General features: G+C 42.3%; 1 protein-coding gene across 1 annotated transcript in view; it reads right to left on the minus strand.

The window, feature by feature from the left end:
• The window catches only part of LOC115372549 (AT-rich interactive domain-containing protein 5B-like), a 66,297-nt gene that overhangs the window by 34,474 nt on the left and 14,123 nt on the right, over positions 1-17,700 (minus strand). The window contains exon 4 of the mRNA XM_030070543.1: positions 5,113-5,343. Coding sequence (XP_029926403.1) covers positions 5,113-5,343 — 231 coding nt within the window. The remainder of the gene's footprint in view (positions 1-5,112; positions 5,344-17,700) is intronic.

The following is a 17,700-nucleotide window of genomic DNA, read 5'->3' on the forward strand; positions in this document are numbered from 1 at the left end:
GAATAATAAGGTAGATCATGCCTTATTCAGCCTAGAAGTCATGCTAATGCAGCTGATAATGCCATTGTTACTGAGGAACGAAAACACTTTCAGTAAAAATACAGCAGCACCAGGCCATAGATTTGTTACTATTTGTACATAGGAAGTACATGAGAGAAATGAATAAAACAGATCCTGCTACATGTTTATGTCAGAACTCGTCACATATTGTTAAGCAAGATGTCAGAGGCAATATGCCGCCTGAATCTCCTTCAAAGAGAAGGATATTCCTGTTCGCAGTGTAAAAATATGTATCTTTCATTTCCTGTAAAAACATGATTTTTACAAAGGACACGGCTAAATATATGCTGAAGCCTTCCAGCACATGTTCAGTTAATTTTTTATGTAACAGCTCAACTGGTACATGTCCTGATTATGAAATCTGATTCGATGGCAACAACATGTTCTCTTTTCCCCTCTAAATTCCTCCTCTATGGCCCTCGCTATACCATGCCATATGGACAATAAAAAATGCATGGGCCGATGGTTAACACAAATCTGCAGAGGAGATGGGAAAACGTGAGCTTAGCAAGCAATTTGCCTATTACATTAACAGACGGGCCTGTCCTGGGACAATATTGGCCTATGCATATTTCGCGTAATCTGATTTTATGTTTGGACAGGGGGAGAGAAAGCGGTTTAAGTTTTGGAAACAATGACATCATGCGCTCATCTGGTCATCTAACCCGCTCAAGTCAGGAAGTGTGGGTCATTTCAAAGATATAAGCTACCTTTAGAGGAACAGGTTACCCGCTTCCTTCTCTTTTCCATACTTTCTCTCTTCTGTCTGTCTCTGTCAGATATCACTATCAGCTTCAGCGAGAAGACAAAAGAAATCTTTCCTCTATCACTGTGTTTATACTCCACTCTTATCTTGGCCTTACTGGGGCAGCCATCCCAACATCATCCCCGTTTAACTTCACATACACACAAAGCATGCATGCACGCACACATATACAACACACTGAAATATGCAGAGACACATTCGTATATATACATAGACAGCACAAACAAATTCAGCCAAAATGCTGTTCATGATCACTGCATCTGGACAACGTTAATATACTGAAGTAATAAATCTTTTTTTTTTCCCTCCTCCTGCCCGAGAGGATTACAAAAACAGATTCCAAAGGATTCCACTGAAAATGTTTCTTTTTAATAAAAATCAAACCAGCGCTGAGCGAGAGATATTTCAAACAAACACGCTGAGCTGAACATGAAATATATAGTTTCTGCGCCAAGGAATGAGACCCGGGGAATATAGGACAAATGAGAAAGAGCAAGAAGAGAGAGAGCGAGAAAGAGAGAGCTGCTTCACCTAAATGACCGCCTCGCTAACTTTCAAAATACTGTTGATTCAAGCGATGGGCACACAGCGGGTGTGAAGGCTAGAGGAGGGGAGGTGGGGATGGGGACGGGAGGTCAGCAGTTTGCGAATGTCACCCCAGAATCGGAGAAAATGAGAGGAATTCTGGTCATAAAATTTTCCCTGACACATGCCCAAAATGAATAGCTGTCAGGAAGGAATGAGCTCTGAACTCTACTTCTTTGCTGAAATATATCACATAGCGTACCTCTGTATCTAGCTTACAAATGTTTACGTTATTGCTTTTGCAGCGCCCATATCCCTGCCAAATGAATGTGAGTAATATTCAACAGTATCGTGGCAAGTGATAACAAAACCTTGTCATCTGCCACTCAGCGATTCAAAGGCCTTTGCCCACTCAAACTGTTTTTTTTTTGTCTTTCTCTCAGGAGAACAGTGCAGGAAATGCCAGTGACATTACAGCAGAGTATATAAACTCTCCTCAAGTTTGTAGCTAACTTATATAACAACTCATTTTTAAAAATCTGTAATATATGCAATAGGAACATGGACTTGAGTTTCCCACACAAAACGCAACGCTGGCAGGGATACTGGAATCAACAAGGTCTTGGCCAAAATCGTTTGCAAATCACGGTGACAGCGACTCCCATCTGCTGCCATTTTGCCACAGTAGTTTCACATCCCTCCTGGTAAGAATTACACTCAAAACAATTGGGGACAAAAAAACTGTGTGGGTGTAATCAATACACACTGGCAGACACTGCATGATAATAACAAACAATAACAGTGTCATTCCCCATGAGCGAAGCAAAGGCAGGGATGACAGCCGCTGCTGAACATGAATATGGATCACAGGACCGGAGATACGGTGACTGACGCAGACACCGTTTGGTTCACGCCAATTCAACAACAAGGGCGTAGATACTGACGTTAACGAAAAACATGAATATGGATTGAGTTGGGTAAGCCAAACAACAGTGTCATTCTCATTACGGATGCGGCGGCCGCATTAGGAGTGACCTTAGATCAAGTTGTAAAGTCTGTGCAAATACTGAGGATCTGAAAGTCATTTTTCAGGATGTGATCCCTACTTTGAAACCCAGAAATAAAAGAGGAGAACGAATGCATGTGTATATACATAGTACATACATGCAATCCAATGCAGGTCAATGCAACAGCTCTGCCATAAATTCTACCTTTTAAAAAAGTTTATAACGTTCAGTTTTTGTTGACATTGTCGATGATGTGTAAAATTAATTCTGCGTTTATTATTGAGGTTGTAGTTTGCAGAGGTCTTGTCCTGGACTACATTATATTGAGAGGTGTTTCCGATTTTTTGTCCTCCCTATTTATATACGTATGGGGGACAGAATATTGGAAACACCTCTCAATAAAATGCAGTTCAGTGCAACAGCAGCACTAACTATGAGCTCAATGCCAAACATGAAATTGAATGAACACCTCTATTACTGTGACAAAAAGAAAACCTGAGCTTTACAGGCATCAGAAAAGTAAACTTTATGGCACAACAGTTGTATAGGATTGCATTAGATTGTGCAGGCGTCTGATATGCTGGGATCCAAAACATTATCTGTGCCTTTTTCTGTACATCAGTATACACACACCTAGGATTCGATCACTTACTTCCGCCAGGCTTTGAACTGATGGCTACATTTCACACAATATTGCAACATCGGGCTTGCCATAACTCTGCAATAGCACATTTTTTTCCCCTTCTTCCCTGGCCTTCTCGTCTCCTCTACCCCCTGAGGTTGCCTGACACACTTTCATGAATTAGCCTAGACAAGAGGACGGCTATTAGAGCTGCACAGCAGATTTGGCTGAATCCAAAGGTCAGAATTAGCATTGAGGGAAGCACAGAAAAAAGCCCTAAAATGGGTCCCCAGGTCAATTTCTAACTTCTTTTATTTCACAGCTGCTTATTATGCCTTTCTTCTCATTCACAGTGCTGGTATTTATCCTAATAAAGGTGGATTTAATATGTGGTTTATGGTTTCTTTTACACGAGGAGTCAATGGAAAGAGAATTTTACTCGCCAGCTGTGTATGTATTTAAGGATATATGTGCTCAGTGAGTGATGGCAATTACCTAGCTCTGTTGTTTTGAAACAAATCAGTCACCTAGCAGTAATTCATGCAGGAATAAAAACTGTGCTTCTAACCTGGTTAAACCTTCATGTGAATAACATTAGAAATCCTGTTGCCTTACTCCAAAAAAAAAAAGTAGAACTCCCTTAGGCTCTGAAAATAAACCTTAGCTTAAATGTGGCTCACAAAGGAATGACATTATTGAGCCAAGTGAATGAGCAACAGCAGCCACAGGATGTTAGCGTTACTATTCATAACTTATTTTCCTACGCCTATAACCGTTTTCCCTTCTGGTCTCACCTCTGCTGCTCTCTTAAAAATGCAATTACCTACTGGCAAATTTACAGGAAAAGAAAAACAATGACTTTTGACCAGAGGAGCCATTACTGTGAATGTCAAATTGGTGCTGCGCAAAACCCCCACTGAGCTACACTGAACTACCGAGGAGAGGAAATATAAAGAGAGATGAATCACATTATTCCTTTGTTTTGCCCCAGCTCAGGTTCAGTAAAAATGTGCGCATTCACAAGCTACAGGGAAAGTATTGTGAGCGGCACAGGGACATGTTCCAGCACTTCAAAATTCCTCACTTGAACCACAGAATGCTTTTCATAGGTGTGACTGGCGAAGGTGTTTGAATGGTGGTCACTCGTGCTGCTAAACACAGCGGCCCCTTTGGAGCAAACTAACTGAGGTACCATCCACTTCACTCTGTGCCTTTCAAAGTCTCAGCAGCAAATGTTGGCCAACTCTGAAGTACTGCACTGATTCCCCACTTCAGCCTTAATTAACTAGACTAAAAGATCATCGATCGAGAGCCTATTCTGCCTACACAGCTAATTCGTTTGGACTATCGATGGTTAAAACAAAAGCAACCGAGTGGCATCTGAGGCTAAACCACCACCTGCAATCGGATGATCCTCCCTCAACATCCACGTCAAAAGAAACAATTGCAGCTATGACGATTTTGTAAATTAAAAGAAAAGTCGCTTTGAGTTGGAGTAGGAACTCATCATCGGTGACTAAGTAATTACACTACAATTACCATTATCTTTTCATGACAAAACATAAGGTGCAGCTGGAAATCCTAAGCCCATTAAAAGACATACCAATGGGCCGTGAACAGAAAAGCCCTGCTGCATTTTAGGGTGTCCGATGTATTTGGCTTGGGGACCACTAAATGACAACTCCTTTTCTCTACCATTTAATGGCTTGCATTATGACAGGCAGCCCTTGAACAAATTACAATTTTAAATGGATTCAAGTACTTCTCTGGGATTTGACTTGATGGAACCAAATGGTCTGGCCCAATAGCGCCAAAACTGCCCATTTACCACTAAAAGGAGACTAAAATAAACGGTCGCCGTAATTGAAAGTCCATAATTGAATCGTTCAGATGGAGAACCATACAGCACAAATGAGATTTAAGCATGCGCTTACATTCAGACTTAAGGACAGCAGAGGTTGTGTCTGTAAAGCTAACATGTAACACTTCAAATACTTTGGACTGACAGCAACCTGCCAATATTTCGGTTGTTGGAATTTCAGATGAGCTGATGCTGTCACTGGTTTGCAGGTGTAAATCAACATTTGAGCCTGTCGGTCTGGTGGTACTGCAAGTCCAACCGCCACACTCACCAAACTCGTCACAGATGCTCTCGTTCTGCAGCAAGGCGGGGTGTTCGAAGGTGTCCCGGCAGTACAGGATCCTCGTGTTCCCGCCCAGCGCGGCGATACCGCCCAGCGCCAGCACCGTGTGGTCCGTGAGCAGGGAGGACGGCTGCTCCCTGAGCCGGGCGAGAATCGAGCGGTACCGGCAGTACTGGGGGTAGCTCAGCACCAAAACCCTCCGGCCGTCCTCCTCCTGGCCTGCAGACAGAGGAAATACAGGCACTCAGTCAGCAGGTCCACAGAGATGATATTCCAAGTCGAAACCGCAACAGGAAATTCAAGAAAAAATACTTGGAGAAACCAATAAAGGCATTTTGTTTCTGAAACAGAGTTGAAAAGATTTGTAAAGTAGGGTAGCTTTGTTAGTTTTATAGGACAGGCAAGTGGAGCTTGAGAAGAGGAGAGGAGAGGAGAAAAGAAGAGAACTTCACATCTATCCAATGGCGAACATTGCCTATTTTAATTGTCTTATTATAACAGACTGCAGCAATAAAAACCAATAAAGAAACATAGAAAACGCTCTATGATAGGCACATATTTTGATGTACTGCACAGTACGATATTTCAGGAAACAGAGTGATGTAGACAGGCTAATTTGGTAGATACTTTTGCCAACATCAGGCTTCATGATAACTTGTGTGTGGGCAAAAGATACAGTATAGTGAAAAAATAAAAACCTGTTTTCCCTTTTCTCCTCAGTTGTTATTTTTTTAACCAGTAATTGTCTCTCATACATGATCATTCTCAAGCCACGAGAATATTTTTGTACCTCCGCTGCCAGGGCGCTGTGGTTCTGACCCTGCTTCCACGGGTTAACTGTAATGTTGGTGATTTTGGAATTTAAATTTGTGCTACTGCTTACTGTCAGCGAACTGCCTTAAAATGTAATGTAAAACATGATTCAAGAACAACTTTCAGTCCAGTGAAGGCTTTAATACTTTCTGAGTCAGGCTGACACGCTCCCCTCTTGGTAATAATAATAATATTACATCTCAACCAACAACTAAATAATGCTGTTGGGCTGCAGGTCTGGAAAGCGCTCTTGTGGTGGTAAGAGAGATAAAATGTCAAGGAAAAGTCGGGACGCTCGCCGTTTAGACCGACACTGTTTAACGAGCGAGTTCGAGGTGAGCCGCGAGAAATCCTTGGAGGAATTTTTTCCATCGGATGCATTGCTTTAGAGAAATAAGTGTGAAAGAGTTTCTCCCCACAGGCAGTGTGTGTGTATGTGTGTGTGTGTGTGGTCATTCACAGTCTGGCCAGGCGGGATTGCTCCCTGACTGCTGACCTTGTTACAGTACACTCTATAATCCATCAAAAACGGTGGATCTATTTTATACCCCTCTAGACAATGAGTTATCAAATCATTTGACAGAAAAAAAAAAAAAACACGATACAACACACACTATGAATTTTGAAGACACGTTGCAGTTCACCAATCTTGTTTTACTGTCTGTAACAACTTTAATATAAAGATGGAAATCAAAAAGAAATACACAAGTAAGGATATTTTGTGATGCGCTGTAATATAATTTAACATGATATGTGATAAGAGACATAATATAAACTGATACACCGTCATAAACACTATGAGGGCTTAGTTTTGATATAATACAGTATTATGTCCCATAAGGAATCCATATATCAAATCACAACATCCAGTACTTTTAGTCTTGAAGGTCACTTTAACACAATAAACCCGACTAAAATACACCACAATCATTTCAAATTGTACAAAGAACACCAGTATACTGCACTGGCACAATAAAATGAAACTGTCCTACTATAGATGTTGTGTTTACTGCTATTGAGAGCTGCAGTCAATAACCAACATTCAGTGCAGTGCATTCATATGCTCTTGTAACAGTTTTCTAAAAGCTTGAAAAACATGTCTCTATAGCTGAAGAAGCAGAGGCTGTCTGCTTTTCAGAACAAACATGTATGGCAGCGTCTGGTTAGAATGGCTACTACACCTGATGTGGCTAATGGTGTGGCTAATGCTGGCCTTTCACCCCTTGTTCCTACCGGGGCAACACGGCCGATGCAACAGATCTGTTTGAAGACACTTCTTTTTTAGCAGCGCCAGTTAGCATTAATCAAATTTGTGCAGAAGAAACAGTGGAGGAAGGTCAACCATTTATAACATATTTACAGCAGCTGTATTCAGCACAATCAGCGTAATTAGCTCCACACTATACTCCAATGACTACCACTTCAAAAGGGGAAGATTAAAACCATTCAAGCAGCGTGACACAACTTACAACACACACACACACACACACACACGCACACACACACAGTCATGCACATACAGTCTACACAGAAAAACAGCACACAGATGTATGCACACACACACACATGCTTTTGCATACGTGCATGTGTGAACACGTACACACAGCCTCACAGTCACACACTTACGCCACACATTTATCAACGATTGCGGCGGTTGTCGTGCGCAATTACAGCTCAGAGGTACAGGGGGCTTTGTTTCCAAATGTCAGGGATTTTATTGTAAGCGGTCACCGTCAGACCTGCTCTTTCTCCTGAGGACCCTCACAGCATTTCACTTGATTAGATTCAATTTGGAGAGAGAGCCGCAGGGCATTAATAACTGTACAAAGGCGCCGTAAAGTGTGTGTGTGTGTGTGTGTGTGTGTGTGTGCGCGTGAGATGTACATTGAGTGTACGTACACTTTAAATTCCTTTTGTTCATAAAGCCCGACCTTTCCAAATAAAGGACGTCCTTATCTTTACGTAAGCATTCTAATTGGTTGGGGCCCCGGCTCTATCACTGGAGAGCTGGAAGACATTGAGAGAACATTATGCAATTTGTTTCTCTCTCTTCCTCCCCTCTCCTCTCTCAGGATCTTTTTCTCTCTCTCTTCTATTTTCTCTCTCGCCTCTCCCTCCCTCTCTCTCTCTCTCTCACCCCCTCATTCTCTCGGTCCTCTAGGGGCGGCAGTACAGTGTGTTGATCAAACAGCTGTGGTGCGGCAGATTATTTTGAGAACGCGTTGTAAAGCTCCTGACCTCATAACTACAATGGTGTCAGGGCCATAATGCTCCACAGGACAGCTGACGTTACAACCGCTCTTCAATGCAGCGCTCATTATTTAGTAAAGCAGGTGCAGCGTACAGTAAATATAGCACACTATTATATATCGGCATATATTGAACGGAGCATCAATCGTAAGCTTGGAATCCCTTACAAATGGCATCAATCACATCACTCCGCTAAAAAAACTATTGCAGGTTTCCCTTTAGATTTCTTTTTTTCTTCTTGCGGTAATTTAATTAACGATGTGGGTCTTCTGGCATTTTGGGGTGCAAAAGGCTGAGCAAATTTATGCCTTTGGGTTGGGTTCAGATCAGGGAAAAGATTGGAAAATATCATTCACTCCCATCCTAAATTAAGTGCGAGTGACTTTTCACACCAAAGAATGAAATCCATCACGGATCGTTGCTGGAATTAGCTTTGCTTGACGCCTGGACGGCCCTTATCATGTACTGCATGAGCTGCACAAGAGGGATTTTATGTCAAAATGTAAAATTTGTATTGATTTTGAGCGCTCCGGTGCTGTTGCTGTCAGAGTGAAGTTCAACAATAACCGTGGTCGCTAAAGAGAACATAAAGTACAATTACGGGTGTGTCTCAGTAGCTACTTGGATTGTGAAGCTTTAAATTACTTACAACAAATAATTACCACATAATAAACAAAAAATTATATTCTACATGTTAGGAAAATGCTCTCATATATTAAAAAAACTCTTTGCAAAAGGCTTAGCAAAGGGCTAGCTCACACAACGCTATGATGCTACAGTTTTAAAGTTATTTATCTCCTTCTTAAAGTTGTTTGTGTTTCAGGACAGTGATTTGTTTCTTTTTTTCAGTTTTCCGGACAGAAACCGTGGCTACCGCTGTTGCTAAATGACCACAAACGACATCTTTTCTTGTAAGCTGCTCCTTTCTTGTTTTGTAGCTGCCAGAGTAAACTAGAAGGTACAGCCACGAGCACTGCGGCTGCCAACTGTGAGACGCTCTCCACACATACATCTTGAAAATGCTTTTTAAAAAATAAAAAACAGGAATGTTTAAAAAAAATATATATACCAGGAGCTGAATCTCAGTGTAAATAGTGGTATGGCCTGGAGCAGTTACACATCACTGTCAAGGCATCCCTGGGTCTCTGTTTTTTTCTCTTCCTTTCTTCATTCATAGAAAAATATTGTAAGAACTGCAGATATCGTTTTGACCAAAGTTGACCTTAAGTGACTGTTGTGTGAGGCGCCGCGTGGCTGATGGCGCTCGGTGTGATTGTGCTGTATTATGAAACGTGACCCGAGGGACAAAATAGAGGCAATACAAAAGAAATAGAGTTGAACTCGACGAGAACTGTATCTTCTGGCTGTCTTAAGACAAAAAAAAAACACATGCATACCCTCACCAAAGCAGCTAGAAATGTGACTCTTTCTCGAGCGCCTCTTTAATTTGGGACGGAGAGAAAAGTAGACATAGCGCACAAAATAAGAGGTTACAGTGGGGTAGTCTCGTTTGCTCCCGTATAGCGTTCAGCAACACCATGAAGTTGCAGTATTGTATGCTTATCAATCAAAGAAAGAAGTAAAAACTCTAGTACAGCAGCGAAGCCCTCTATCCTGCAGTATCTCTGTCTTATACCCACAAATGCAATGAAAAATGAAATTCTGAGTAGCACGGTGCAGCTTCAGCGGGCTTTTGCAGTGCAGGCACAATCTTTAGGTAAAAAAAAAAATCAAATGCGTCATCTATTCCAGTACAGTAAAATCCAACATAAATACACGTGCACAATCTTTGATTCATGAGCACGACAAAATTCCAGGGCAGATACATTTATTTTATGTACTGCACAGGATGGATCTGACATTGGTGGGGGGGAAATGTTTAAGTAAACTAGGTCTTTCCTTAACAGGAAACAGGTCCAGTAAGGGGAAGGAAGAGTCTGCATGGGGAGAGACAGGAGTGAGAATTCACATGATGAGGACATAAGCTCTTGCTGGACACTGTATTACATCAGAAGAAAATATATGAAAAGAACATTGCGTGTGTAATTACATCGGGAGAATAACATCTCTGTTCGGTTGCAGGTCTGTCTATAACAAGTTTGATAAATTACAAGTCTAATAGAAGTCTCAGAAATGCCGCATTCAACTATGAAACTCATTAGCTGCAGTTCAAGCTGCTGCTCTGCTGGATGAATAGCTGTTGCAATGTTAGGATAAATATCACTGATAGCGCTGAATCTTAAGAGGCGAGGCCCCCTCCAGGAAAAAGGTTGCTGTATTTCCGAGATCTCTTCCCTTTTATTGTGGTACTTGTGCACCAGTTACCCGAGCGGAGAATAAATCGAGCTGTAATATCAAGGCCGCTGAAAGTTAAAAGCTAGATCTCCACCGGCTGAAAGGAAAGGTAATCAATGTGATTCGTGTAAACTGTTTCGTTACATTCACCCGAGCTCAAAAAAACAAACAAAAAACAACACTCAGACTGACCACAGGCTCTGACAAGATCTGTTCCGGCAAGTGTGCTCATAGCTAGCTCTGTGTCACACACACGCGGGGAAAAGCTGAAAACCATTACTCTCATGCTATCTGTCACCCGCTCTACCTCTTAAATCACTCACTCAGCTCAAATTTGCTGTTGTCAACATTTCCACATTATCTGCCCGGCCAAGGAATTTACTGGATCCCCCTGCTGCTTTTGTGGGGTTGGCGAGAAATGGCAGTGCATGTAACCCAGAGCCAATAATGTCACTTTCATATTTGATTTTTTTTTTTTTTTTACTGGAGCAGTTACACCAAAACAAGTCCAAAAAAACCTTGAAAACAGGCAGAGAGTAATGCACTAAGGGGAGAGGAGGGAAGGAGAGAAAAGACAGAATCAGAGAACGGAGACGGGAGAAAGAGAGAGGGTGACCTGAGAGAGGAGAAGATTCTCGTTTGGTATTCTCCATCCATCCTCCAGGCTTTCTGCTTCTGTGCGCTGTATTGATCTCAGAGGTTGCCCTGTTTCCATTTAGCCTCCTCTCATAATATATAACACATCTCTGATTCATCCGCCTCCCTCTCTCCCTCTCCCCCCCCTCTCTGTTTCGCTCTCTCTGGCGCACTCCTGCTGCATCCACACTTCTCAATGAGGGGACATGACACTGAGAGGGGGCTATATAAGCAGCAGCAGGCGCCCGATCTGGCTATTGGTTTCATGTTATTGAAACCTGACCAAATAAAAAGGGAACAGCATCTGTCAGTGACACCAAATGGAAATGATGTGTGTGTGGGGGGGGGAATGAAATTGCATTTTCACTAACGGCGACCTTGTGTTTCCTATGAAGAGAAAATGAAACAAACAATGAAACAAATTAATTTCATTTGCATGATTCATCGCTTGATAAATCTGTGAATGATTACACTATCTGACTGTCAAAAAAATGTGCTATAACAATTTGCTAATTGCATGCTAGCCAGTGCTGTTACCCAAAAAAAGCATTAATCATGCATAAGATGCTCATCATAAATCACCACATTGAAATAAAAACAACAGCAAGTGATCACACAGTATGTCACTAACACGGAGATTATTTGGTTCAAAATGGAGTAATAAATCTGATTCATTTTTCACATTGGTAATGGAGCTACATAACATAACATCTGTGTTGCAAATGACTCAGTGGCCGTCAGTCATCAATATCGCATCACTTACAGGCACTGACTCGCCTTTCCTCTGCTCATGATATCAGCTGCAAGCTGCGCTCACACACAGACCCACACACACACACACACACACACACACACCAGCGTGCACACGCAAATTCACACACAGCCCTTAAGAGATATCGGGCTTTTACATTCACAAGGCATGTCTGTGTGCTAACTCTTCAAAGGGAATCATATTCTCACAAAAGGGCACTAACACCCAGAGGAAATGTTCTATTGAAACTGTACAGAGGGCAGAGAGAGAGGGAGAGAGAGGAAGAGAGAGAGGGAGAGAGGGAGAGAGAGAGAGAAAGAGAGTAATACAGAAGGAGAGAGAAAGAGAGCCCTCTGTGCATGTTGGCTCCTGTTCTTAATTATAGTAAAGCACTAAAGTGCCTCATTCATTTGAGCGGGGTGGGGCAGTGGCCTGTGACAAAAAAGGAAAAAAAGAAACGTTTATATAATTTTCACCTCAATTTATTCAAGTGTGCAGCACAAGGATTGAGGACACACAGCGATGCATACAAAAACAAGTGCACTGGCACACACACACTGATACACTTGTGCGCACACACACACACACACACACACAAATTTCAACTACCCTCGGCTTAATTCCATCCCAGATGTTCTTGTGGTTGACAGAGGAGGAAAAAAATGGCCACACCATATTTTGAAAAACACACACCCATATTAAATGGTTTCACTTGAAGAGAGAAGAGAAGAGAAGAGAAGAGAAGAGAAGAGAAGAGAAGAGAAGAGAAGAGAAGACGCGGGGGAAAAAACAACACAAGCACTTTCCTTCAGTTGATTTATGTGATTCTATTACATTAAACATTCTTTCCCCCGAGCAGGCTCAGCTCCCTAGCAACCATCGCTAGCAGCCCTAATGCGTCTGGCACGGGGCCAGGGTAAGCTGCCTGCCTTATTGATTGCCAGATTGAAAAGTTTGCATTTAATAGGTCCTGTAATACATGATGGAATTATTCAGAGGGGCTCCTCGTCAAAAACCCCAAATTGCTTCTTTTGACTACCAAAAACAACAGGGGCCTCGCGCTCCAAAGGGCCCCTTTCATGCCGAGATGAAATTATAGCTTTGGCTCCTCAAAACTATCACATTAATTGTGAAGGAGAGCTGAAATCATGATTACTACGGGGGCTTACAGGTCTGAGAAGCGCGAACTGTGGCAGCGGATGAGAAGGAGAGGTTTGTGAAGAGCAAGGACTGACAGTCAACATGTTGATCTCCTATTGTGTTGTGATGGATTGGCCCTAAACACTGTTCGCTGTCTGCTCTCCAGCTCCATCCTGACTAATGAAAGACTACTGCTGGGTTTAGGGGTCAATCCACTTTTGGCGCAGTCAATTCCGAGAGTAAAAACAAGCTGCTCTGCAAGAACTGAAATGTGCAAATACCACAGGGAGCAAATTTAATCAAGTATCACAGCTTTGGTTGCAGAAATTTAGCCGCCTCTTGACTACACAAATGACTGAAAGGAGAGGGAGAAAAACCCTCTCCATGTCTCTTTCCCTCTCCACCACCGAGCCTAAAAGCTTTTACACCAAGGTGATGATACTCTATCTGCTATGACGGCCACTCTCATTTGTCACGCAGCCCTGTCCGACACAAACTCAATTGAGCAGCTGTGATCAGGGATCTCAGAGGTTGTCACAGGGAGAGAGAAAGAGAGAGAGAGAGAGAAAGAGAGACAGGCGTGCATAGACAGTTTCCTCAGCTTAGCCTCTAGTAGACAGCATTTTCCCCCTAACATATCCTCCTGCAGAATGAAATGGATGACATGTTTGGCTTTAAATGTATCTTTAATGGGACAGCGAGTTCCCATTTGAGTGAATTCTGCGGGAAGGTTACAGCGAAAGAGAGAGGGAGGGAGGGGTTGGGGGGGGGAGAAAAAAAAACATCTTATCAGGAGATAGGGAATTGGGTCAGGCAAGGAATTACATGTCATTCCAGATCAAAGTTGCCGTGTGTATTTCCTCAAAGACGGCCCCTATTATCAACCTAGACTTAGTTCTCAGGGCGTAGACCTATACTGTGTAAAAGAAAACATGATTTAATATGTTTTCTGTGAAAGAATGAAGCAAAAAAAGTAAGAGGAGCGGGGGGTGAGGTGGGGGGGCTGGAGGAGGAAAGAATAACACTGGGGGCTATTTGGGACAGGCATGTTTCCCGATGGTAAAACTGTAATGAGAGAGAAGGGGAGGGGGTGTGTGGGGGGTGGGGGGGTTGGTGGTGTTTCGGGGGGGTGGGCTGTCATTCAGCATGGCTCCATTGTGAATTCCTGTCATTATATAAGAACCTCTCTTTCTCCCCCCCCCTCTCTCTCTCTTTCTCTCTCTCTCTCTCTCTCTCTCCCCCTATCATCAGATCTGTATGGAGGAGGAAGGCTTTAAATAAACAGCCCGTAGAGTTAAGCCAACTGGAACCCTTTTCAATAATTACATCCAGCACAATACTCAATTTACATCGGATTTATTTAGCTGGAGGACTTGACAATGTGGCAAAGAAAAGAGTGACATTAGCTGTGTATGATAACAACTAGAGCTGGCACGCTCCCCAAGGGGATATGTTTTAGACTGTGGCTTAGAGGGAGAGTTTAGAGATAGCAATATGTCATTAAAAAACCACTGCCATCTGTTTCAGATTTCTTGTTTGTGTGGCTGTCATGGATATAAAGCGGCGTTGAAGATAGAAAAGTAAACCCCTGAAATGCTAACTGCAGGATTTCCTCATGCATACGTCGCTGTGAAATTAGTTGTGATTACACATTCAAATGGCACGCAAACAAAAACAACAACCCTCACAACTGTTGCCTTTGCAGGCCACAATGATCTTCCTTGGAAGCCCTCCAGCTCGGTCACCAACAAATCCCTTTGAGGAGACTGGAATGTTGTGGATCAAACAAACGGCCATACGCACAAATCTTTTGCCAGCTATTTACAGTGTTTATCTAAATACAGTCTAACACCGGCCACTGTTAAAACCTCTCCGACGAACGGGAACTTCAAATTTATTTACCGAGACCTCTGTGAGCTTTATCTATGTTCTGTCTTTGACATGTCAAATAATTCCTCACCAAGATAAATGAAAATGACATCTACAGCAGGACACAGGGAGCATTTCTGTGACGAAGCTGTTCTTAACTCTGAACATGGCTCTTTGACGTGTCAAAAGGAATCGTCAGCTTTTGTTAAATTATGACTGAGATCAAATCCAGGAAAATAACAAGACTGGGTAAACGGCTTTCATTCTGCCAAGCACTCCTCAGGCCAGCACATAACAAGGAAATGGACTGACAGGTTGGGAAAGAGGACAGAGAGTCATCAATGATCTATTGTTTTCAGCCGCGGCGCTCCCTCCAGCTGCTCTGGCACTTAATAAATCACAGAAACCAAAATATACTGCGCCATCTGAGCCACGGTATTTTACAAATACAAATTATGTCATTTGTAGGTGCTTTTTTTTTTGCTTAATAAAAGTATTATGAGCGGTGATGTGCATAGGCAAATATGCGTGAGCACACACACACACACACATGCACGTAGACACACTTTATGTACACTGCTCCCACAAAGGTCTGGAATCTATCAAAGCCCCTTTGCAATTACCTTTCACTGCGGGAAAAATGCATTACCTCTGCGCTGTGAAACGAACACTGTTATTTCTACAGGGCTATAAGTCGATCTTCAATACAGTCTGGCTCGCTGACGCTCTGGCCTTAGTTCTGCCATATAGATTATGGCAGATATTAAATGGATGTTAAGAATCTGATCTGTGATCACTGGCCACAACGATTTTTTTCCACCTTGGTTCAGAGCTGGCTGATGTTACACTTTTGTAAGGTAGACTTAAATGTTTATTTCATGTCTCAGTCCATCTGTTCCAATTTCCCACTGCAATGCAACTCACCTTGACAAAGAATTCATGTTATTCTAACTTTCCTGAACACAAATCCAAAGACAGAAGACTAAACTAAAATTGTAGCCTGTGATATTATCAAGAGACTACAGGATCCGCCACACTGACATTAAAGGGGAATCTCGCTACGAACTCATTTGATGTCTGTTTGATTTAATCAAAATTAACTTTCTCTGATAGTAATCCCAACATTTATGAGCCAGAGAATATGCCGGCGCACTCCTGTAAAAATCACCCTGGGTATAGCCGCAAAGCAAATCATCTATTTAGAGCAGCTTCAGCTAAAACTGAGACTTGCTTATGTCCGCAAATCAAGATTAAACTGTCAAAGATAATGGAGACAGCACAATAACATGAATTTTGTTCACATAGCCTTATCAAAAATAGTTAAACGCATGCCGCTCATATTCCTCCCACCATGCAATTTCCCCCCTTTGTGTGTGTTTTTTCTCACAGGCGATTTGATTGAATTTTGACTTGCAAGTCAGTGGCACAGTTATCACTCTTTTTGATTCATCCAACAAGGCCTCCAGAAAAGGACAGCTTTATACGCATTCATAAAGCAGATGGACTGGTGTGCTCATAAAATATGCAGAGTTATCAAACGTAAAATCTGTGATGCCTAATATGCCTACTGAGCAGCACAGCCACACTTATCTATCCATATCTATCTATCTGAAAGCAGAATGTGAAATCTGTGAAGCTGCGAGCCTCTGCCGCGGAAAGCAATACCAGTCGAAATATATCAGATGAGGAGAGAGATGTATGAAAACCAATTCTGCGCTGAAATATTTATGTTGCTGTAATGCTTAAAATGAACATCATTTTGACAAAGATGAATACAGAAATCTCTCCTGAAAGGCTGGTGGTTGGGTAACACTTAAGTATGAGTCATAGTATAACTGGAACTGGCAGGCAATTTGTTTAACAAAAGACGCAGTGAATGTTCCCAAATCAATACACTTCGCTCAGATAAGACCTCGTGATCCGTATGATTTCAATGCTTTTGATATGGAAAAAGAAAAAAAAGAAAAAAAAGAAAAAAAAACAAATCACTGAATGCAGAACAAATAGATCAGGAAATGTTTGTGAGAGACATGCGCGCTATTATGAAAGAAACTCTTTCCTTTTCTCTGTATTTAAGATGTCTGGCAGAGGTCACATCAGCAGCATCTCTGTTGTTCCAGACCTGACTAATGGAGAGAGGAGAGACAGAACTGTTGTTTCAGACCCCGCTAATGGAGAGACAGAGCTCTTCATTTCCTCTGAGGCCGTTCTCATTGTTTAACCGTCCGGCGGCTCCCTACGCCACTAAACCCCTCCCACATGCAGTCGAAAAACACATTATGTGACATTCCAGAAATAAAATAACACAAATTATTAATGAATATAGCTATCCGAGGAAGCTGAATTTGATTACAATGTGAGCCATAACAGGATATGGCTTGGGTGTTGGGTGCCCGCCCCCCACCCCCCCAACCTCTCTCTCTCTCTCTCTCGCTGTCTCTCTCTCTGTCTCTCTCTCTCTCTCTATCGCACCCCCATTCAAATTCGAGGCATGCTCAAACATCTAATAGATTTTTCCACCCCGCCACACAATTTACTGCTTACAGATTTAGAATTCTCTGGCTTCCGGCCAGGCCCCAGTCAGAAGGGAATTAATGATATGAGCAGATCAGTGAGGAAAAACAGCTTGTGATTCTCTCTCCTACAGGTCTGAGCATAATGAAGAAGATACTACCATAAATTCCTACCCCCCCCCCCACCAAAAAAAAGAAAAAACCACCAGAGAGGGAGGAGGAGGGGGGTGGCAGAGAGGCACATAATCAATACAAACACTCCATTAAATTACTTCAAAAGGGATTTTGGACAGTTTCTAGAATTAGTTC

This window comes from Myripristis murdjan, chromosome 15, assembly GCF_902150065.1.
Source record: "Myripristis murdjan chromosome 15, fMyrMur1.1, whole genome shotgun sequence".
Classification (NCBI taxonomy): Eukaryota; Metazoa; Chordata; class Actinopteri; order Holocentriformes; family Holocentridae; genus Myripristis; species Myripristis murdjan.